The 25,619-nt window shown below is 35.7% G+C and overlaps 1 protein-coding gene across 1 annotated transcript in view; it reads right to left on the reverse strand.

The window, feature by feature from the left end:
- CSMD3 (CUB and Sushi multiple domains 3) overlaps positions 1-25,619 on the reverse strand; it is a 767,625-nt gene that overhangs the window by 100,108 nt on the left and 641,898 nt on the right. Inside the window, exons 42-47 of the mRNA XM_052787755.1 lie at positions 20,245-20,454; positions 15,834-16,022; positions 12,103-12,280; positions 9,013-9,158; positions 6,265-6,345; positions 5,003-5,116 (exon numbers count right to left, since the gene is read on the reverse strand). Of these exons, the coding sequence (XP_052643715.1) occupies positions 5,003-5,116; positions 6,265-6,345; positions 9,013-9,158; positions 12,103-12,280; positions 15,834-16,022; positions 20,245-20,454 (918 nt within the window). The remainder of the gene's footprint in view (positions 1-5,002; positions 5,117-6,264; positions 6,346-9,012; positions 9,159-12,102; positions 12,281-15,833; positions 16,023-20,244; positions 20,455-25,619) is intronic.

The following is a 25,619-nucleotide window of genomic DNA, read 5'->3' on the forward strand; positions in this document are numbered from 1 at the left end:
TTTGGGCAATTCATCTATTTGATCCTCCTTTTAAAAACAGGTACAACTGTTCACCATATGACAAACACTTTTGGAGGAAATAAAGATCAAATTAAGAGGAAAAAAAATAGGTGATTTCTGCCTCACTTAAAAGTAAAAATCCAAATATCACCCTGAGATATATAGATATATTTATTTTAACTCCACATTCTTCATCATCCTTCACTTCTTTGGTAAGCGTAACAGATGTGTAACTGTGTCATATGTTATGTGCATATTGAATCTATATCTACTAACCACTTCTTTTTTATTAAATCTGTGTATGAGAGAATTTTCGTTATACATTCACATTTCTAGTGAACTCTCAAGCTCAGACAATCAGATACTTTCCTCCTTCTAACACAGGGACAGACTGTTTCCCTGATAAGCAAATGTTAGTCAGCTGAAGAAGAAATTATAGAAATCTGAAGTTTTTAATTGCTGACAGCCTTTTTCCCAAATTTAGCGGTAGGAAATAAGAAAAGGAACATGCTTTACCCTTTTCTCTAAAACATTGCTGGGAGAGGCTAGACCCCACAACATGAGAGTGTTTCCTGCAGGGATAAAGACATCTGCTCTATCCCTGCTGACTTCTTCAGCATGTACTGCCTGACAGACTTTCACCTTACTCTAAAGAATTATTTTTTTCTTATATTCCACATCATATTCTGAAGTTATTAATATTCCACTTACAGGTGTGCTGGAAAATACATAGCAGCTCTGGCTATTCTTAATTGTCATAGTTTCAGGAGGGATAGAGAATGCTAGTAGGATAAATGCTACTTTGCTATCACCACTATTTAAAGCAGCTGCTGAAACTGAGCAAAATGGTGTTCAAAAATACGATGAAGAGGATTGATTTTGAATTTATCTGGATTCACTAGGTGTACACAGAATAACTGTCTCATTAAATAAAAATATTTGATATTACCATGTTATTGGAATGTTTTTCAGGAACTGGTTTTGCTTCATGATATATGAACAAGTGCCTAGAGTTTATTCAGAACTGAACACTGCTAAACAGGAGCCTTAAAATCTGGGGTTTATATTCACAACTAACACTTACGTGAAAGTGAGTTTGTACTGAGCCATTACAAGTTACACAAGAAAATAATAGGATCTTAGATTTCTCAAGAACACTGAAAATATTATTGGCTTATTAAATACAAAAATCAGATTTTTATGGGGAAAAAGTCATCAGACTATGAAGAGAGAGAGAGAACACAGAAAAGCAGAGAAAGAGAGATAAAAAGAATAATCATCTTCATAAACAAAACTCATAAGAATCATAGAAACATAGAACAGTTTGGGGTGGAAGGAACCTTTGAAGATCATCTAGTCCAACCCCCTGCCATGGGCAGGGACATCTTTCAGTAATTAGGTTTCTCAAAGCCCCATCCAACCAGACATTAAAAAAGAGAAAGGAATCTGTCCATATATTTTAAAATATTCATCTCTCACTTTCAAAATTAGCATCTAATTGCTAAATTTAAATAGTTGTTTCTCATGTCCTGTGTTTGTCTCAGTTAATCAAGAAGAGATTGAATATAACACCTCCACTCCACATGAGAAAACTCATATGGCTAGAATCTGGCTGTCAAACTACAGTGCTGGGCCAGTTGTGATACAGACTTTATCTCAAGCAAATGAAAGAACTGATCCTCTCAAGCTTTATAAGTACATACATATATATAAACACACACAGAGAGGTGTAGCAGAAGGCAGGAAAAGCATCATAGTCATCTGGCTGCACTAGTTTATTTACAGCTAGTTTTGCTGCCTCCTTATGATTCTGCTTTGCAAACTGTACTCAATTTCAGGATCTCCAGGTAAACATTCCTCAGGAATTTTATAAAGAGCTTAAAGGCTTATTTCTGTACAGAGGATTCCCTTGGGAATCAGGTAGCTAAGTTTTTTTATGAATCTGAGCTAATGTAGCTGAGATATAGCTGAGTCATCATTCAAGAATTTCTCAGGCTCTTCTAATTATGATGCAAAATACAGTTTGAATCTTCTTACTCTGAAGCTTTCATTTTATCCTGAAAGTAGAAGCTAATTTCAAGGAAAATTAAGGGCAAAGTTACATGCTGCATATGGCAAATACTCTATTTTAACAAAAGAAGATGATAGGCATTGGCATAAGCTTGTGGAATTTAGTGATTATTTTCTGATCTAAAGAAGGAAATCTTCAAGAATTTTAAGAAATGCTCATCCAGCTGATACACATCAGATAAAAAATAGAAAAAAGGCAACATAGTTTTAAATAGTACTAAATATGGTGTAAACTAACCTGTAACAATTAAAATCTCAAAATAAAATTTTAAATAGATTTGTTTCAATATTTTCTTCTAGGAATACCTCATTATTGACCACTATATCTTTACTGCAAAACAATAGATTCAAACCCCAAATATTGTTATTTAGATTCTGTTCAGCAGCACTCTTCAAATTCAATAAATAAATGAATGTTGAATGTGGGTTTTAATTTATTTCAAGTTAAAAATTGAAGGAAAATTCAACCAAAATGTACTTAACACTGGCTAAAGTGTCTAATGTATGCACAAGGTTAAGGCAACAGAAGTTAACACTATGAAGTCTAATAATAAACATATGCTTTGCCTCGTGAAAAGAATTAGTAAACTAATACAAACATGAACCAACAGAAGAGCTGAGTTTATTCCTTGAGACTGACTCTTATGTAATGTGTTATAGCCTGCACAATTAAAGTATGGTAGCTTATACATAAACCAGTGTAGTATACTAAAATCACGAAAGCCATAAATTTTAGGCATACAATTTTGCTGCCTCTATATTCCACAGAGCTCTCTACTGATCTGGGTTTCAATATTGAAATTTAGCTTACGTATTGCTATCTTCAAACTTACACATTATATAAACAAATACAAGAGAAAATTATGTTGCTGCTTATTCTAGGTGGCCAGTTTGAAAGGTCATTTTAAACATGTTTTAACTAATTCCTTTGATTCTTTTTTTTTTTCTAATTTTCTGAGTGTACTAATTCTGAAGATTATGTTAATTTCATTCAGCTTTAAATGGAAATGGTAAGAGCACTGATTTAATATTTAGTATTTGATCCAATATTTAGCATTTATATGTGACAGAGGAAAGATTAACTACGGTAACGGAAGTCATGATTCCTGAGTTTTTGTCTTGGGTCTTGCAATGAATATAAATATGCCTTCAGCAACATGTGCTGAGAGAATACCTCAGGATCAGCAAATAGGTCTCTGTTTGTCCTATCTATTATTACATCATTTTAATATTTAAAGCAGTGCCTGGAGATTACTGTGGTTTTCCATCCGTTACATGCTATGACCCTGCTAAGTTGGATTTTAATTTAAATTGGGGTGCTGGAAGCTATTCCTAGACACATTTGTACCTAAATAAATGCATGGAATTTCAGAAATTATCGGTGTTAAAGTTCTTATAAAACTCACAATTCAAGATCACTTTGCATTTTTAAGAACTAGACTTACTGCTACAAATTATTTTGACTTTTGCATAGTTTTGTGCATATATCCAGGGGAAAATAGTTTATTCAGCAGTAGTAGTTGACCCTTCCAGTTTTACAGGAATGCAGGAAAGGGGTATATTTATAAGACAGTAATTTTCCAACTCTCAGCTGAAAACTGAGTTGAACATTGTAGTCACAATTAAGTTCTAAAAAATAGTACACTGACGTTTAAATTCATAAAAACTAAATTGTGCACCAGTTTGAAACTTCAGAAATTAGCAAGAAACAGTCAAATATTAAAGCTTTACTTGTAAAAGTAGTAGATTTATTCACAATTAATTTACTATTTCCAAATAAATCTTTCACCATTAGTGTTTTATAGATATGCTAATGAATTAAAATTGCTGGGGGGGGAACAACCAACATTTGATTGGTAGAAAACCCAGATGGCAGTATTTTTCATTTAATACAAATGTAAATCAACTGCATTTATTATGACTGATTTGGGAAAGTATTTTAATCTTGCAGTAGATGTTAGAATATTAAGCTCAGGAGTAGATGGATCACGAAGGAATATCACAACAACTAGCAGGATTCAAAATGGCTTTTGTTTACATAAATTACACTTTTATGAAGCTGTGGGGTTTTTTTAATTTTTTTTTTCCCTTGCAACATCTTATCACACATATTTATAACTGTATGCCCTTATTTATCTTTCTGGAAATAAATGGAAGAACTAGTAAGAAAAAATAAACATCTGCCCATCACTGAAACTTTAAAAAGATTACATTTTTTTAAATAAATCATGTGCAAGGTTTATCTCCATTAGCTCCCTAATTGGTTTGGTATGAAGAAAACTCTCGCATTTTCTTCAAAAATGATGGAAAAATTCTATTGTAGCATAACACATCAAATGTCAACTTAATAAAGATTGGCTTAAATGGTGATGTTAGTGGTTGGCAGGATTGTACTTTTGTTCCGACCTTAACAGTGAGGTAGTGTTGTATCTCTCTATTGACAGTTTTCAATAAAAGGAGGAAAACGTGAACACACACAGGCATACACGCACACATACAGAAAACCTATTCTTTAGAATACACTGAATAAAAATGGAAGCACTTAAAGTTGCACTGAAAAATGATGTTGTGACTTTGTTCACCCAAATCCATGCTGTTTTAAAATTTCCGTATAAATTTTCATATCATTATGTTCTAGATAAAATGAAAAAATCTCATTATTTATTAGACTCCCTCCAAAAAAGTATTTTGAAATTATTTTCACAAAGTAGAGCAGTCCTTTAAACTCATCAAATTCATTAAAACATTACTAATTATTTTGCATTAATAGTTGACACATATTCACCATAACAAACTGTGATAATATTTGGAATAGCATCAAAAAGTCTGAAATATTTTCAATGTGCCATCTTATCTAAAGAGATAGTGGAGGGTATCTAAGGGATCTCAATTCAGCTGGTCAGGTAGGAGGAAAAGAAAAAGGAGAAAAAACCTTGACAGGTAGGTGGTGCTCCATCCATCTGAAGCCTTTCACCTAGTCGGCATGTCAGGATCTCATTACCAACCAATGTAAAGCCTGGTTGACACTGGTATCTTATTATATCTCCTGTTTGGAAAAACAAAACAAGACAAAACACAACCAAACAAAAGAAACATTAAACAGCTATTAACTGGGACTTTTAACTTTGAAAACATTATTGATTAATGAAGTTTCTCGCCACCATATATAATGGGCTAAATGACCTCTGGCATAAACAACTTTGATTAGTCTAAGAAATGTGGTAAATGAGCATTGTGTTGCACACTATGCTACATCTATCACTGTTTTCCACCACATTATTAGTTGGAGAGTTTGCTAATTTGTCTGGGTTTGACTGATGCTGTGTGAACCATCTGTCCACAAAGCTTTAAGCAATATAATTCATTGGATAACCATGATGGAACTAAATAAAGAGATAAGATCAAGTCAGTAACCCATACAATCCTGAGGGAATAAAAATTAAACAGGAACTGGATTTAGTTGATGATATCTAAATTTGGCATGGTGAGAATAAGCAATTGTAATTTTTAAATTAAGAAATTAAAAATTCATATAGTTTTATGTATGAATAAAAGTAAAAATTTGTACATTGTACACCAGCAGTTCTCTTTGGTCCAGGTAACAGAGCAGAAAAAGAAAAAAAATATATAACTAATCAAATATTGGTATATAATAAAAATAAATCTATTTTTATGTGCCATAATGTGAGCAAAACCAGCTGGTTAGACATCTCACATCTGACCATGTAAGTCATATTTCTTTGAACGATAGGTGGCTAAGTAATATTGTTAACAGTTCTTAGAAGGTCAGAATGTCATCCTCTTCTCAGATCCTCCAAATTTTTACAGATTTGATTTTACCCTTCAGGTCACAGAACCTTAATGCTGGTACAGAATATACCATTGTCTACATGTTTTTTTGTGGGGTTTGTTGGTTTGTTTCAATATAAGAAAATGTTTTATATTAAAAATTATGAAAAATGTATTTTAAAATGAAGTTACTTAGAAAGTTACTTTGTTACTTATACGTGATCTCTGAAACATAGATGGGATTCAGGAAGTACAAGGAAGAGGAATGACTTCTTAAAAATTTTACTTTCAAATGCAAAACTAACATATTACAGGCATGATTTGCATCCTGAAAAGTAAGACATTTCTGTGCATACCAGTCCTTTTTTTTGAAACAAATGTTGCTTTTATTTTCTCTTATATTACCTATTTCGAATTCATCATCCTCAGTTAGAATTTCAGCATTTGGTATATTTGTTGGAGGCTGGCAGACCCGGAGCTGATAGGCTATAAACAGGAAGAAAACACAGTTGACATTCCTATACTTAGACAGTTAAGATAGCCATGCAAACATAACTGAGTTAATACCCACATTAACAGGATAAAAATAAACATCCATTCATTTACTTTGGAACTTTCAAAAAAACCAAAAGAAAGGAAACACATGAATACCAGAATTAATGAAAAATTGGAAGTTGCATCTATGTTCTCAGTTATTTAATTTCAGTGGCAAAACCCTTTTCATAAATAACCTAAGAAGCTTAGAAGTGGTTGCCAATTTTCTCACTTAAGTAACCTCACCTGAAAAGCAAATATTTTTTGTATTGTGCAATCTTTGTTTTGTTTGTTTTCTTTTTATACATTTTTACTGCTGAACTCTTCCATTTTTGAAACTTTGTAAAAAGGCAAGTTTTAGAATCCAAAAGATTCTACCCAGAGGCAGCATAACTGATGGACAGAAGCATTTTGAATGTGAAATTTCCCAGTAAATGAATACTTGTGGAGCACATCTCACCTGCAGATAGCGTCAGAGAATAATTCTGCTTTCAAACTTCTCATTTGAAATCTCACATGAAATAATTTTCTGAGTTTTAACACATGTATGCAACAGCCAGGCAAAATAATGAGGTGAAACAAATGATAAAAAAGACAAGTAGGAAGAGTACGCAGAAGCTATATAGCTTTATTTTTTTACAGAGAACCTGTGAGGATGGGCCTGTGTTTGTACGCAGAAGAAATTCCTTTCAATCTGAATCCAGCCAAAGAAATCACACTGAAGTATTTCTACTGACAGTGTAGTCTTCCATGTTGTAAGGTGTACCCTCAGGCTGATCAATGAGTCAGGTATGCCTGGTTTTCACCGATACTATATTTTCATATAGCATTGTTTTATAGCAACTCTCATTAGCAAGGAAACACCATCTACTTATGGCAGATGATTATTCAGCTTCAGTTACACACATCTTTGTTACTTCCTGTGTTTGGATCCTTTAGTAATCGAACTGGTCAAACTTTTGTCAATTATAACATTTATATTTTATCCAGGTAAGATCTTTTGTTGCTACTGAGTCATCCATATTTGACATCTTCCTATTCCACTCCTTTTTGTCAATCGCATAATGAAGAGCCAATTAAATCAGTGAGTCAGAAAGCTAACATCCTGCCTTAGGATAAAGTAATTTAAAATAAACCACACCAAACAAACATGGAACAGCTGTGCTATTTGCATCTTTAAAAAGTATATTAAAAAAGTCACCAACATAATTAAAAAATGGATTCAAATAAACAATTCATATAATTTATCTGGAATTTCTCTTATTTAGGGGTATCATTCATTTTAATCCCAAAATTATCTATTTTAAATAAATTTGACTCCTCTCAGTGCCTTGCCTTTATTGCTATAAATTGTATGTAGCTGACATGAAGGATCACAGACTCAGGGATACTAAGAGATTTATTTATCTTGACAACTTCAGTCCAAAAAGTGTATAAGTTTCTCCATGAATAATCCTTTGTGCTGCTCAGTTTGCATCTTTATTACACACTAGAGCCCACACTTGTGGAATGACAATTTCCACAATAACAGAAGAATCAAGTATAAGGAGATCAAGGTCTTTAGAGACACTTTATTACTAGTTATGAACATTTTTACATGTGTTTGGTCATTTACTGATATATTCATACATATCAATACATACCAATTCATATATTGCTGACCACAAAGGGTCAGTTTGTCCTTCACAAACTGCTACAGGCCATTTAGATGCTCAGATCTGGAATGAAAATTCTTACCTCCCTCTGCCTAATCCTACTGGAGTCTACTCCATAATCAATTCAAGTGCTGTTGCTGCTGTTTTTTTCATTGTGGGATTTAGGTCTTTTTTGTTTTGCTTTGTTATGTTTAGATTAAAGTTCCTTTAATCCCCCCCAGTTTTGTCTATCTGTATTCACCTTGGTCTTTACTAAGTCAAAAAGAAAGCTTTCTACTCTCAAAATCTAACCAGGATCCAGAAGACAGACTGTAGTCTGTCCACTTTTCCTGGAACAGTCAATCCAACAGGCATTCACAGAGCACCTGAAACACCCTTGCTTCTGAATCTATTCCCTTGTAGTGATAGGAATGCAAGAGAACACTTGGCCACAGAAGTTTTGAATGACTACAAAAAGAGGTAGAATTTGATGCATTAATACTTAGTCATTTTCATTCAGTCAGTGTTTAGTTCATTTAATTCAAGGGCAATGTTAACTACACAGTATAGTTCTCTATCACTGAAATCTCTAGAATAACAGTACTTTCTTCAAAAGATTTAAGTATCTACGAGAAATTTAATGACCCCCATTTCGATTACAAAGGAATTTTAGAAGCATTGTAAGCAGTGAGAAGATGAGCACCTTGAACTGCAGGCTCTTGATGCTACCTTCTTTGCTCATGTCTATTCACAGTGCATTCTTTTTTTTGGCCTTACTACCAGTAAATTTAATATCTGGTCAAGAAAATAGCTTGTTTTCATCATTCATCTTAGTCTTTCATATGTTTGCATTACCCTAGTGGTGGTCAGTCATAACAGTAATAGCAAATCTTCTTAAAAAAAGTAATTAAAGTAATTTTTTCATGAGTTTTATTCCTGCAGTAATCAGTACAGACAGTGAAAAAGTGCAATTTGTCACACTTACCATGATAACTAAGTACAAAGAAGCCACTGGTAGTAAAGTCACTGTGGAACTTGATCAGAATCTGATTGGAAGTGCTATAGACAGATTCTAATGCAGTGTTGCCACTAAATTGTCCAATTTGAGGAGAAGTTTGGTCTGGTCCATCCCTAAGACAAACAGATACAAAAAGATTTTTTTACCGAAAACAAATAATTTAATTTCTCCAAGCAAATTTTAGTATAATGTAGTAAAATTTCTCTAGATTACTCTGAAAGGCATGAATCTCATAAAATCAGATAGGGCTGAAAGCCTTTTGAAATACTGTATGCGGATTGGAGTATAGCAGGTAGTAGATTCGAGGACAATCAAAATTTATTAGAGAGCAAGATGCTCCATTCAACCACCTTTTGGAAGTAATATTCTTATTTTTAAATAATTGCAGCAAGCTCAAAATTATTGAATTTGTGATCTTACTTCATTTTCCTGCCACTAACTCTGCTCATATTTACTTATCTATGCTTTCAAAAGTGGCTATCAGAAAATAAATAAACTTAATACTGCTCTTCTTGCCCAGTTTTTTGACTTTGGTCATTTCTAGGAAAATTAAGAGATGAATACTATTTAATTTTTAAAAGATGAGTGAATACTGGCTTCACTAAAAATAAAACCAAAATGCTTATACTCCACTGAATACAAGATTTCACTTGAAATCTGCATGTGGGCATTTATAAATGTAGATTTTATTTATAATGATTATTTTAAGGATGCTACTTTTAGAAATTCTGTAATGTCAGAATTTTTTAACCTAGCTTCCCCCCCCAATTAAATGTTATAATTTATAATTTATAATTTATAGTAAATATGGACATGTAAGAATTCTTTTAAAGTTTGTTTTTATGAGTAGTTTAGAGTTTTCTGAATCAATTTCTTGCTGAGAGAGTTGTGCAATGCATTTTATATAAATGGTTGTGTCTCTGGCACAGGTAAACATTCATATAAATGTTGGTAGTTTTAACCAAAACTAAGTATGACATACAGTTGATTGATTTCTTAAATCCTTGTTCACATACGTTGATCGATATTATTTTGTACCATTTATTATGATTTAGACAATACAGGTACTGCTGGTAAGGTCACTGCTACTTCATTTCAGTAGAAAAATTAAATCAAAGTTAGTACTAAACAATAGTGGAACTGTACGGAGGACAAAATCATGATGCAGGGGCATTACATTTTCATACTCGCTTCCTTCCAGATCAGAATTGATGAACATTAAAAGTTTAAATTTTCTAATTGTTATTGGCATAAGATATTTTAACTGAAAATAATTTCAAAATAAAATTATGAGTATTTTTTGTTTTGAAAATTTTACAGTAATACGTTTCTCCAAATTCTTGCACTTTGCCCCTTCCCACACCCTTCTGTTTTATCGGGGAAATAGTATGATTTGAAGAAGCATTTGAATTGTCAAGAAAATGTATTTTTTCCATTTGAAACAGCTATCAAAATTTCTGAGCAGTTCCGTGAATAAATAATATCCCAGAAGTGGCATAAGCTATTTACTTATATAGCCATCACGTATATAATACAGTTTATACAGGTATATAAATCATACATAAGTAACAACAGGCATGATATATACATTAATAGCATAATAGATGCTTTAATTTCAGAACATTCTCCTAAAAGTGTTGTTAATCTAAACAGGATACAAAACATCTAAAAAAAATCAGCAAAGAACACATAATGAAATAAAACAGGTTTTACCGTTGTCATGGTATATACAATTACTTTTACTGTAAGAACTAAGTTTGTAACACAGCCAGGAGTACAACTGAAAGCACATGAAATCACTTGGTAGAAAGGAAGAGCTGAACAGAAGAAGCACTAGAAATGGACAGTAGTGTTCTAGTTTATGTGGGATGAAATAGAGAAAAGACGTCTGTATGCACACAAAGGTATAATTTAATTCAGGAAAGATTCTAAAAGTCAGCCTAAATTTGATACACAAAACAAGTGGTGAAGAGTTAAAGGGATTCAAAATTATCTGAGTTTTATCAGGGCAATAGTCTGGGCACATACTCTGATCAAATTTTTGTTAGACTTTAAGGCAAAGCAATCAAGTATCTGGGATTCAGGACAAGACAGTTTGTAGAACATAAGGTGAAAAAAACCCAGAACCTACAGAAATAATCACAAAAGTGTACAGAGAACTGTTTAGGAAAGTAGGAATGAAATCCTGAGTTATATGAATTTACATAAATCCAAATCAGATCTCTGTGCAACAGAAAACATAAAATGAATAATTAATATTCCAAATTGCCTCTCATTATTTTGCACTACTCAGACTACATGACTACTCTCTCAACATGCGGATTTTTCAATCTGCAGATTCAATAATCAGTGGATTATTGTTTTAGGCAAGCTCCTAAAAGGTCTTAGCCACTATTGAAATGTCTAGGAGACTCCCCGGTAACAGTTTCAAGATTACTGCAGGAGCTGTTATACTTGGTTACAGCCTCCTGCCTTTACTAACTTCGCAACTAAGCAAAATGGGGGCTTCATCATCTGAAAGATTCATGATAGACATGGATTCAGGTATCTAGAGAATATAATTTGTTTACAGCTATTGTTAGCTCAACTCTTTTTGTCATAGCCAAATACAAATAGAGTCTCTCCTTTTATGTACTGTCACTTTAAAAGAAGCCAGCCTGGAAGAAATGAAGAAAGTGTTGCTGTAGTTTCTTGTATTAACACTCTAAACATTGTAATACACAGCTGCAACTGCTTATTATCACTCCTTTCATAAGTATTACTTCTCTTGGTTGTTGATAAGCTGTCATAGTCTACTTCTGAACGCTCTTCTTCATCGAGAAACTGAGGCACACTATTATTGTCTTTGAATTCTTAAGACAAGGACTATGAAACTTCATGTCCAGTGCTATCTAGAGGGAACGGTACATTGGAAAACACGGATTAGTGCAAATCACTCATTTCCCCTAGACAGAACACCAGTGTCAAGGGAGAAATCACAAATACACTCTTTTTAATTCATACTTTGTTGCATTATGTCACATGAAGATTAAATAAATGCCAAAAGTGTTTTCTTACCAGACAGTTATGAAATCATATATTGGCTCTGTTTGGAGAACTGTGAAATTGATATAGATTCCATTCCCAGGTGGTACCCTTACAAGCCAGAAGCAGTCTTGAAAGTTTGGATACTCATCAGGGTATCCTGGAGAGTATATGGTGCCATTCATTGCAGTTATATTTCCTCCACAGAGGGCTACAAAAAAGACATTTATTTTTAAAAAATATTAGAAGCTTCGCACATTCTTCTTAAACCATGTAAAAGCCATACTTTTGAACATGTTTGGTATACTATAACTAGATTATGTAAAACCTTTGCTGTTTATAGAAAGCAGATTTTACTGAGATATTTGCAGAGTCCGAAGTCTATTTTTATATTATTGGTCAAACCTAAAAGAAAAAAAAGTAATTCTGATGTCATAAATGCTATCAGAACTGGAACAAAAGTAATATTTAGACATTGGATTAAATTATTCCCTGCATAATTGAAAACCACTTTGTTATGGCTTTGCATGAACACCAGCTACAAATTAGCAGTGAAACACACTAATTGCTTTCATTTATTGTCACAAGAAGGTATCCAAACAAAATTATCAGGTGAGAGAAGAGATATGCTAAGTTGATGCAGGATGTGTGTGGGAAAATTAGAAGGGAATTTGAAAATGAAAATATTGTGTGCAACAGTATGAATAGCAATTTTGCATTTCCTCAGATAAATTATGGTAGACAAAGTAAGAGTCCTTCCTGTAATTCTTGTTGAAGTGCACTAATTTTAGACATTATACAGTGCAAGACTGACCATACAGCTTTTGGACTTTCATAACTATTAATTTCAGGAAAACTATTTGTCCAAACTGTACACTTTTCTCCACAGAGGTTTCAGATGCATGTTGAATATGACACCACCCTGTTATTACAGAAGGGAAATTATGTTATAGAAGCCTAGTTCTGGATAAGTGAGCAAAGCCTAAAACGGTATAATTTGCTTTATTTTGCACACATTCCTCTCCATTCCACCCCAAATGGACATGTAATGGCAACCCAGATTCCCTAAAATATGCTTAAGAACCTCTAACCAGAGAGCAGGTTGTTGGAAATATAGGTTTGACATATAGGAATTATTCATTGTTTGTATTTAGGTAAAGCATGTGTTATGGTTTATACATATACTTCGGTGAGGAGCTGTAGGGTAAGGAGACTTTCATAGTCACACCTCATCCATTCAGACTCAACAGCTGGTATACTGCTTGTCTTCAGCTTTTAGCTTCAAAGTCTCAAGGGTTTTTGAACACTGCAGACAGAACTGATTTTGCAGCAGGGTCTTAGGGGAGTGAAGACATGGGCTGATGACTGTCAGGCAGTGAGATTTCTTGGAAAAGGAGAGGGAACAGATTCTGAAAGGATGAAAGTGAGGGACATGAGTTAGGAAGGGTCAGAGCGTATTAGATGGTGCTGAGCACAGGTTAGAGGGATTTTAGGTGCATGAGGATGCAAGGAGAAGAGAACAAAACTGTTTAAACAGGAACCCCGTTTAGTGATATTTGATTCAGACTGTTTGCTTCAAGAAGTCTGAGGCATTAACAAGCCTTAGTATATGCTGCCTTACAATAAAGATATTAAAGCAAATACAAATTTAAAACATACTGTACAATTCTGGCACTAGGCACATACAAAAAATTGCACTTTATTTTAATGATTTGAACACAAGCACTTTATCTCAAATCAAACCAAATACAACTAGAAGATACCTAATTATCTTTTTCCTTCAACAATAAAAAAAAAAAAATCAAAACCGTCAGTAGCATATAAAAATGTCAAAAACTCTTTACTAAAAATACCACAGTAAATGCACAAAACCCCCTGTAATTTAAGAAATTTCTCTGGGAGTTGAGTAACGTTGGCAGTAATCAAGCAGCACAGCACATGTTAGATCTCCATTATCAATTAGGTTGACTTTTTCATCTGCATCTTTTCATATCACATGAAGTAGAAACAAAGAACTTCCAGGCACTGTCTGGAACTTCATCAAAAGTGATACTCAGAACAGCAACATATTTTGCACATCTTAAAATTTACTAATTAAATTCTTGGTTCCAATAAGGTAATTCAAAGAAACAGAATCACTCAATTCAGTAAATTATTTGTCTTGATTCTGGGGCACAGAAAATACAGCTAGAACTAAGTAATAGGGAAAAGCTAAGCTGTTTAGCAGTTAAGACATGAACCATTATTATTCCTTCAGGATGCAGAAAATGGGGGTTGAAACTTAATTGTGATGAATTAACTTCTTCCCCTTTCAAAAGACAGTGTAGGTGTCATCCCTCTTTTATATGATAAGGCTTCTCCTTCTGAATTCAGTATCAGATACGTCTTAATTTAGTTACCACATCACCCAGAAATGCCTGTGGCTCACTGACTCCAGAAGGAATTCTGAGTAATGAGGCTTCTAATTTAAGTATCTAAATTTAGGTAGATGATTCAGAATACAATGCAAAAATCCAGAAAAGAAGGTGGCTTTTTTTTTTTTTTTTTCCCCAGGCATTCCTCTTCAACTTGCTTGGTATTGAGGATCCCATTCTTAATGCCGAGCTTTTACCATTCAATATAGAGGGAAGTTAGGCCTTTAACTCAGGTCCTGAATACCCCTCCTGAAACTGTGCAGGGTCTTCACGGCATATGAAAGTTGGCACTCAACACCTCGTACAGATCTCATCTTTGTGGAAACCCGTGTCTAGACATATAGAGAACTTTACAGTCAATAACTTAATTGCTAACTGCATTTAGATCTTGCGGTCCCAGGAGTGTAGGATTTGGGGATGACAGTTTTGAATATGAAGTATCTTCACTGTGTCTATGTTCTTCCAGGAATCTAACATTGCTGTCTGAATGTTGCCATAATTGTGACAAACCTGGAGGTTCCAAAAGAAAGTGATTATTTCATATGGAAGAAAATTCAGCCCTCAGTTCCACAAACAGATTTTGCGGTGCACAGATATTTCATAAAGAGATTTCTGTGTTACCAAAACATCCATCTTTGTCTGTTTCAGAGTCTGATAACACTGGACGACTGACCCTCTTTGGCCTGCTGCTTAGGTACAGGTTCCTTTCAGCATAGCTAGGGATAAGATAAACACCTCTACAGAAACTTCATATACATTCATTGTGTCTCCTTAAAATTTCAGCTCTGTACAAGCCACAGTTCCTTGAATCTGCTTACCTTCTGCAAGCATATCAGTGTAAAAAAAAGTAAAAGGTTAAAAAATATAATTTTAAAAAATTTCCCATTCACAAAAAATCTATGTAGCAAGGACTTCACACAGCATTGACCAGAGGACAACTGCACTTTATGCCACCTTTGACATTTCTTTCTAACTGATGAGACAGAACATAAGTGGCCAGAGTTGGGGAACTGAATTTTTTATTCTTTTTTCTTGATTAAGTGCAGAGCTTTTACTCTGTAGCACCACCTAGATTAAAAAGCAGCACAGGTCTCTACACTCCAGACCTTAAGCTTAACCTTCCAAAAATAAACTTATTAGCTCAGAGAAGTTTTCAGAGATTTCACATTTCCATGAAATGTTTCAGTATCTCTGCAAAAATATTCACGTGCAAAATTGAATACTTCCTCTGCAAAGACCACAAAATAAAAATACAGGTGTCTATAAATTGAAAAGCTGAAATGATTTCAGTTAATAGTCCTTAGGAAGTCTGACAAATAATGAAGGGTTCATGGGTCACTCAGAACATACCTTCACATCTGGGGAGAGGATGATTCCAGTTACGGCTGATGCCATGAAGACAAGTCAGAGCTGAATTTCCAATTAATGTGTAGCCAGGAAAACACTCAAATGAAATCGTTTGTCCCACAGTAAAGTCATTCCCGATAACAAAACCATTACGAAATGGTCGAGGGTCAGGACAGCTTTGTAACTGATATGCTGAAGTAAATAAATAATAATAATGGGAAAAAAAATAAGCAAAATACAAATTCCAATTACTTAAAAAATAAAAGCTTTTCAATAGAATAACCTTAAAAAATCATGGACATCCCATATGTCTTAAATTCCGTCTCAGTGACAGTCAAAATCATTGGTCTTACACCAGGAGAATTGCAGTGAAACATTCCCACTGCAATTCTGGAAATATGCATAAAAATTATTTTCCAATTCCAAACCTCATAAGGAAAACATGATACTACAACCAAAGTTTAAATGATCTTATGTTCTTTACACTTTGCTAATATGTCTGTCTCTGTGTGTGTGTGCGTGTGTGTAAACAAACAAATACCCAACACCCTACCCTACAGGTTTTTGGAACAGGGTCCATGAAGGCAAAAAATGAGACTAGCCCCTTAATTTTATCTTTTAATTTTAGTAAGTACAGGAGTAGTGCACTAGAGAAGAAGAGAGTAGAAAGAAATTTAGACTTTGTGTTTTCTCTGCTTAGATCTTCAAAAAGTTAGGCCACTTTCTGGCTCTTTAAGACTACAAATTGCTTCCAAGTGCACCCTAAGTACACCCTAATCAAAATGGATCCAAGCTGCTGACAATGAAAATTAAAAAGGCTGCAGAAGAGTATCTAAACTAGAAGCATGGGAAAAAACTAACAGGTACAGAAGACTGATGTGATGCCATGACAGGGAGGAGGTTAACAGCCAATGCACCTCTAAAAAAAGTGCAGGAGAATGACAAACAGCAGAATTACAATAAATAGGAAAAGCAAATCAGGTAGCCTACACCGCATGTTGAGCGATGCATACAGTATTAAGGAACAGAACAAGGGCCAAAATAAGAAGCCCTTTCACACCACTATAGGAGCCTAAAACACAGGAGGTAGGATCTAGAATGCTTAAACCAAGAGCCCTGAAGCGAAAGGCATGGCATAGAGCAGCAGGATGCAGTGTTGCCAAGTGACCACCTTTCCAAGACTGAGAGGGCAGAGGCTTCCAGGTGAGAGAGCAGCACTGTTTTTTACAAATTATATTAAGAGCCATAGAAGAAAAATACTACTGGAAAAAAAGCAGCACTACAGAATACTCATAGATGGAAATTAAACCTCGAGAAATATAAGCAGTACTGAGCTGCTTCTACAAACGTTTAACCAGGAAAATGATAGTGAACAGGATGTCTTAAGTAAAATTAGAGAACCTGCAAATATACAACAGGTAGTAGCAACGGAGTATCCAAATATCCACCTTACCAGGATGACTTGAAGAAATAAAATTTTGAATGCAGGAAATAATTGTTCCCTAGAACAAGCAGTTGCAAAGCCCACAAGAAAATATGTTATTTTAGATTTGAACTAGCTTGGTACTCAAGCCTTAGTTCGAGAAGTATTCATGGGAGAGCTGCTTAATAATAGCAGTCATAATGCGGTTTGATTGTACTGGGAGGGAGCAAGTAAAATAAACCCAGCACAGAGATATTCAATTTTCTAGAAAGGAAATTATACAAAAATGAGGTAATGCAGATTGGAATCTGCTAATTGACACTACTTTAAAAGACCAGGTAAAACATGTTCTACACTTCAGAATAAAAAAACACTAAGGTGGTTCAGAAAAATGCCTGTGTGACTTAGTAGGAAAGTTAAAGAAGCTGCAATAGGGAAAAGACTGTCATTTAAATAATGGAAGTCTGACTTTCCAAAAAATCATAAAACATAGCAGGTCAAATTTAAATAGAAAATAAAGAGAGCAAAAATAATTTGAAAAATGTCTTGCAGAAGATGTCTCAGCTGATCATAAAAAAATTATTTGACAACATCAGAAGCAAGAAGTCAGCTAGGGAACTGGTGGGACAGTTCATGACAAATGAGAAAAAAGGGACTTTTATGGATTAGGATGCCACAAGAGAAAAACTCAATACATTCTTTGTATCTATCTTTACTGCTGAAGATGGTGTAGAGATTTTCAAACAAGATGCAGTGCTTGTATTATGCAGGTATAAGGTACTAGATCAGTTTGAAGTAAATACAGAAGTACTACCCTAAATAGGTAAGACAAAGGACCAGGGGCAGATAGATGGCTTTCACCCAGAATAGCTGCTGAACCAAGATACGTATCATACCATTTCAAGATCTGATCTAGAGGAGTAGTGATTTCCCAATGTAATTCACATCTATCTTTAGAGGGATCCTTGAAATTACAGATCAGTGAGTCTGACTTCTATACATGGTAATATGATACAGCCTATAATAACGAATAACATTACTGACCATGTGGCTAAACATGGCTTCTTGGGAAAAAGATTGGGGTTGATATGGACAGATGTTAACAAATGTCATGAAGACAGTGGAAAGTCTGAATGCGAAAATGCCATCAAATCCCACAGTAATAGAATTAAGAGTCTGACAACAACTGTGGATGCTGGAAAACTACAAAAGAAACTAGCTAGGCTTCTGTGCTGCTAAGTAGCATTCCTTTTTGCCATTTGGAAATACCATACCGAGCTAGATGGAGCTCTTTTCTGATCCAATAGGGGTGTCCTGGTTTCAGCTGGGATAGAGTTAATTGTCTTCCTAGTAGCTGGTACAGTGCTATGTTTTTGAGTTAGGTATAAGAAGAATGTTGATAACACACTGATGTTTTCAGTTGTTGCTAAGTAATGTTTAGTCTAAAGTCAAGGATTTTTCAGCTTCTGATGCCCAGCCAGCAAGAAAGCTGGAGGGGCACGAGAAGTTGGGAGGGGACACAGCCAGGGCACCTCACCCAAAGTGGCCAACAGGTATTCCATACCATGTGACGTCATGCCCAGTATATAAACTGGGGGAGTGGGGGGATCGCCGCTCCGGGACTAAGTGGGCATCAGTTGGCGAGTAGTGAGCAATTGCATTGTACATCACTTGTATATTCTAATCCTTTAATTATTACTATTGTCATTTGATTAGTGTTATCATTATTAGTTTCTTCTTTTCTGTTCTATTAAACCGTTCTTATCTCAACCCACAGGTTTTGCTTCTTTTCCCAATTTTCTCCCCCATCCCACTGGGTGGGGAGGGAAATGAGTGAGCGGCTGCGTGGTCCTTAGTTGCTGACGGTGGTTAAGCCATAACAAGGGGTTTTCTGTTTTTACGTTCTTATTTTTAAGGAAGAGGAGAAATAAACCTGTGTATAATTTTACTTGGTTTTCTCAGAAGAATTAAAAGGCTCTGTAATGAACTATGAATATCAAAGATTTGATAGCAAACAAGTAAGATTTGAAAATAAGCCTCTCGCATCTTTTCCAAGAAGATTTGAAACATTGACTTCTTATCACAGAACTGGGAACGAACAAGTCTTTTACTGCTTTCTTAGCAGTAGTTTTTAAAGTTCCCTTACTCCTACAAATTGTATCATATTCCAAATAAGAAGTGAATAAAATCTTAGCATGCAATTTAAGTCATAAACTGACTTTTTCTTTAAAAGCTAACACTTTTTACAGTGGATCACTTCCAGAATGCTACATAGAGTTCAAGTCAACTTGGACTTGTTACTATTGAAAGAATAATAGGAGACTGCTCTAAAGTAAAAACTCTTTAAATCATCCTTCGATGTTATCATGAAAACAGGTATAGTTTAAAATATACATTTGACCTTTTTTTTGAAGTGAACAGTGATGATCTAACCCCTTTTAAATGAATCTGCAATTATATAAATAGAATTATGATCTTGCAGTCTTCACCAGCTCAGCATGACCTACTTGGGTACAACAGAACAAGAACCTTCCAGCGCTATTGCCAACTAGGAAATAAAATCGATTTGGAGATTTCTGAGTTGGCATTATTCTGTACTAGCCTACATGGATCCAGTACTCTAAAACAATATTTAGTTCTTCCCCTCCCAGAACCCAAGACACAAAACTGAGATTCCCATATGCTTACAAAGATTGAACAACAGAGATGCTTACTTTGTAAAGCCAGGCAATGTAAATTAATATGCCAACCAAATTCAGATATAGGAAATTATCTGTTTGCCTACATTTGAACTGCTTTTTAAAGAGCATATGCAATTATTTTTCCTTTTTCATCTTAATTTTCTGCATTCTTCTGTTTGATCTTGATGCATAACACTTCGGTTTGCAACACACAAAATCTTTTATTTCATGTTTATCTTTTAGAAATGCCAAAAAAAGAAATAACCTTCAACAGCCACCCTGTTCTCACATAAGAATGTCAAAATCTCACCTTGATATACAATATGAAATCCTTGTTTGTTCTGTGAGTAATCACTGTGAAAGTATAAGCTGGTTTCATGAGTTGTGCTGAACAAAGAGGCTGGTAACTGAGGGCCACTTAGTCTCCCAATAACAGTACTAGTTTCTGTAGATCCACTCCTAACTTCTAAGTAATCATGTATGGTCTCCGTTGAGAAATTCACAAACTGCAAATGGACACCTGAAAAACATCGTCAGTAAATAAAAGCCACTAGTATCAATACCAGGAGGGAGAATAAAGTATGTACATTTTACACTGTTAATATCAGAAAATAATGTAACTAGTGGAAATGCATGCGTTACACTCCTTGATGCAGTCCATGGAATTCAGTTTGAAGCATTCTTTCTCCTCATGCATTACTAATTCTGAGAGGCTGGCAAGCTAAGAAATGCTAACACTGAAATACTAACATGAACTAAGGCATTGAACTGTAGTGTATTTTATGCCACTTTTTGACAAAGTTTGTTGTTTGCGCATTTAGGGCAAATTTCAGTTCTGAACATTGAATACATTCATTTTAGTTAAAGCTTTCCTGTTTTCAATTGCATAAAATAGTCTCTAGTTCTATTAAAAGAAAACATGCTTTTTGTGCCACACCTAAAAAAATCCAGTGACAGAATTCTACCCCAGAGATAGCTGCATTTCAGTTGCACATAAACTGATCTCTCAGCTTATATACATTAATATATATATATAAAATAACGAGGCACAGTAAAAATTGTGCATATAATATATATCACATATATTGTAAGGGTATGTAGAAGGACAGTGTCTGCACCTTTAAGGGTATCTGGTCAAGGACATTTTTCAATGAAGCAAGGTAAAATAAGAAAAGGAGGAAGCCATACACAAGATAGAGGGACACAAACCTGAAGGAGGATGTGATGAAAACCAAACCTGGTCAATCACACTAAATGATGAGGTCAAGTGAGAGTGTGAAAATGTTTATTCCAGCGAGGTCATCTGATCAGGGACTTTAAATATTGGGAAACCAGTGGAAAAGGGGAAAAACAGAAACCAAAATATACAAAGACACAGACCTGACAAAGCAAACATGGAGCCAATGACAAGAAACAAACCTTGTCAGTCACACTAACTGATGGGCTGTCAAGAAACTACAGGCACAACTTCCAGGAAGATCAACCTGGACTTTGCAACTAATAAGATTGTAAACCAGGGGTATGTCATACTGGGAGGGGTGCAGGAATTGGTAGACTTATACAAACCCCTGAGGGGACACGCAGGGGAAAGGGGAGCAGTGAGGAACAATGATGGAGGTAGACAGAAAAGGGCATGAAAGGGGCTGGTTGCGTGTAAAATGGGGCAGGTCAGTACATTTTTCTGGCTAAGCCCCGCACCTGATCACCAGTCTGTCCTACCATCTCATATCTTCTTATTAAATCTTTTCTTAATTATCTCTCTGTGTAATCTCACTCTCTATCCCGTGTGCATGTGTGCTGCAAGGACTAAGTGCCAGCTACCGGTGAGATCCATTTCTGTGAGTAGAATTTGGTGCCAGCTGCTGGAGTCAGACCAGGGTTGTGGGTGCCCCTGGCCTGTAGTGCTAGCTACTGGAGCGAGTGGGGGGGTCTCAGTGCCAGTTACTGGTGAGACCTCTGTGTGTGTGGGAGGGTGAAAATTGGTCCCAGCTACTGGAGTCAGAGCAGGGGTGTGGGCACCCTCCTGCCCGTGGTGTCAGCTACTGGGGCGAGTTAAAGGCCATAGCTCTCTGGATCTAGGGAAGGTCCTAGCGGGGTTCTGAGCAACCTGATGTAGTTGAAGGTGTCCCTGCTCATTGCAGGAGGGTTGGACTAGATGACCTTTAAAGGTCCCTTCCAACTCAAACTATTCTATGATTCTACAGACCTTGTGCCCAGAATGTCAGCTAATGGGGGCACCAGTGTGAATGGACTGAGTGCCAGCTACTGGAGTCTGAGCAGGGGTGTTGGTGCCCCTGGCCTGAAGTGAGTGCAAGGGTCTTTAACTTCCAGCCACTGGGGCGGGAATAGTGTGTGTTCTCAAAACCAGTTACTGGGGAGACTAGTGTGAGTGAGGTGAGTAAGGAGCTCAGTGGTGGCAGCTGGAGCAGGATGGTGGGTCACAGCCCATATGCCTGGTGCTGGCTGCTGGGAGGGCAAGTGTCTATATCTTCCCCAGTGCTGGTGTGGGTGTGGGTGCTCATGTGTCATCTGCTAACAAACTTCAAACTGGACCAGCCAGTGAGTAGGGAACCCATGAAGCAAGTAAGAGGGCCCGAAATCCAGACAGAGGTGCCGGGCAGACAATCAAGGGATCCACAAACGTGTGTGTGCTTGTGAACCTAGAGAGTGTTTTGTGTGTGCCTGCACTAGTGACCTTCTGTCTCTGTCAGCCCAAGCAGAGGAGGGGACTTGGCTGCCTAGGCTTGTGTTTTATTTGAGTCCGGTATGTAGGTGCTGTTGAAGGCAGCACCTCCTGTTGGCAGTCTGAGTGACCATCCAGGTCAGTGTGTGTGTCTGTGCTCAGCTTCATTACTGTTTGAATCTGCAAATGGGAAAGTGGCAGCCATGTCTCTCAGGCTGGGCAGAGACCTTACATCCCTGGGCACCAGGCTGGGCTCCAGTGGCTGGGCAGGAGGGTCCTGGGCTGGAGTGGCTAGAGGAGGTGGCTGCATGCCTTACATCCCTTAACATACATATTATTTTTGAGTCAAAAAAATGTAAATTATATCATCTAGACATCATTCATCAGTACCTCTCCCACTAAACATGCAGTTCATACACACACTCCATCATATGATGATCTTGCCAACAGAAATTTCTGATTATTTAATTCAGTAAGGAACAGGAAGGTAGCTTACTATCCATTAGCAAGTCCTCTCTCCTAACCAGATGATGTATTACAACGATTATATGGCAGGACAAGAAGAAAATGCTCAGCAGCTGAGTGGTTATAGGAGTCTTTAAACATTTTCCTGTTCATACATATTTCTATATAAGTTAAAACAAAATAGAATTTGTATTTTATCTGGAGTTAGTGCAACTATGGAATGATAATGGAGTATTTTCATTAAGAAGATGATTGAGCCCCACTGGTGTTTCTGGCAAAGACAATCAACATGATTTCATATAAAATTGAAAGGAAAAGATATAATGTCAGGTTAATTATTGAAAAGTCATGAATAATTTTGTAACTCCTAAACTGTAATAGCTAAATAGTGTTTGCCACTGTCTTTTAGAGCTTTCTCCCCAGATACCATGTAAAGTTTATGAATGGTTTTCTGAAGCATGTAACATTTCATACGCTACAGGAAAAAAGGTTGGTGCATAATTAAATTACTGTTACCTTGATAATTTCTGTCTCTCTTTATCTGAAGATAGTCTATATGTCATAAGAAAGTTTCTGCTTTAAGTGTCATTCTTTGACTTTGCCAGCCTTCCAAATATTTCCTACGCAGAGAATCCAGTTATATCCAAACTTTGCTCTTTCTCTATCCATGACATTTGTAGGCTTGGCCTTTTATTTGATTCTGTGAACCAAACACTTGTCCAAAGGTTAAGCTGTCATTAATAACTGCCAACTCATGCTGTCTAATTTTTTTCTCTTTCACCCACTTCGTTCAATACAAAACCAGCTCTAATATATTTTTGCCCATCATTCTGCTCTCTGTATTCTACTGCCTTTCACTATGAGTTCCTGAACCATAGAAGTCTTCCAAAGTATTAATCCTTTGCTCAGCCTGTAGCACCTGCCGCTGTCTCAGACTTCTGCTTGTTAGACTGGCTTTTTCTATGGCTTTTCGCAGTTTGGACATCCCTCTTGAATGAGTATTTCATATATTTATATAATATCTAACCATTAATCTCATAAAGAATAGCAACAAACCATATAAAGTAACCTTGTAAGTTGATTGAAATTAACATTGTGTCATTGGTTTAGATTACACCATTAGCTAACATAAAGTGGAAAAACTTATAATCTATAAATTTTAACCAGGAAAAAATCTTGTTAGAAGCACTTAAACAAGTGAAAGCCCATAGGAATTTCCCATGATGGTGTTTCTTGAGTTTTTCTGTTTATTACTCAGAAGAGTTAGATGTATGTACCTCCACTGGACTAGAACCACAGCATCACTAAAACCAGTTTTAGCCATCACTTTTTCAATGTCATTTTTTTCATTTTTACAATGAACTTATACTTTAATTTTCAATTAAATTTTAATCATATCCTGTTTAGAAATGATCAAAAATGTCGAGCACATTTCAATCTGTGCAATTTTAGTCTTCGTATAGAAAAGGGAGCATTTAGTTTTCCTGTACATGAACTGGAAAACTAGCAGGGATCTGCATGGGATCTGAAGATTCTAGACAGCATTATGACTCATGACAAAACATTAGAAGCTGTCGTGTCAAGCTGTCTAAAATTCATGTAATGGCAGAATTAAAGTATCAATGCTACTTCTGTAAAATGCTAATACAGAAAAATAAATTATTGACTTGAATATTGTGACTTTTGAACAAAATGCAAACATAACAATTAGGTTCTATATGGAAATCCCTATCCTGACATAATGTACTTCCCACAGATAGATTCTGTTAAGTCAATGTTACTGAATGCTTAATATTACTCAGTTTAAACAAACCATGCACAACAACTGGCTTTCATTTAAATGATAGGTGAACCAGGATGCCGGGACTTATAATCAAAAAGATCATAGAAGTGATTTTAAAAAGAGGAGAGAAAGAATCTGGACAGATGCAGAAGGGAAAACTACTTGGGATGTCACATTCAGTTACTGTGGAAGACCCAGAAATTCTGTATCATCAAGTAAAATTGACAGAAGATGGCAAGTATAAAATAGAAAACAGTGAGGCGTGTCTGAAAAAACAGCTTGCCATTCAACTAGTATATAAAGAAAAAAAAGTCCAAGCGCATGTGCTCCTACAAAAGTGCCACAAGTATAAAAAATTAGATGGCACAACTGTACTGCCCAACTTTGAATAAAGATTTTGCAATGATAGATATATAAGATCCACCGAAAGTTGCTCAAGGGATTAGCTAGTGTAACTGAAATGCTGATATTACTTATGCAAAATCATAGTGAATGCGAGAAGTTCTGGTGACCAGAAAAACTCTGAAGATATATCCACTTTTAAGACAAGAAAGAGGACCTGGGCAATGGCAGTTGCAGGTTCACTGCAGTCCATGGAAAGATTATGGAACTTGGCTAATTGGAGGCAATTTCCAAACACATAAAAGATAAAAAGGGACTCAGGAGTAGTCAACATGGATTTACTAACAGAAAAACAACACTGATCAACCATTATTTCCTTCTATGATTAAACTGAAAAAGGGAGAACTGTGGA

Source organism: Harpia harpyja, chromosome 5 (genome assembly GCF_026419915.1).
Source record: "Harpia harpyja isolate bHarHar1 chromosome 5, bHarHar1 primary haplotype, whole genome shotgun sequence".
NCBI classification, from domain to species: Eukaryota; Metazoa; Chordata; class Aves; order Accipitriformes; family Accipitridae; genus Harpia; species Harpia harpyja.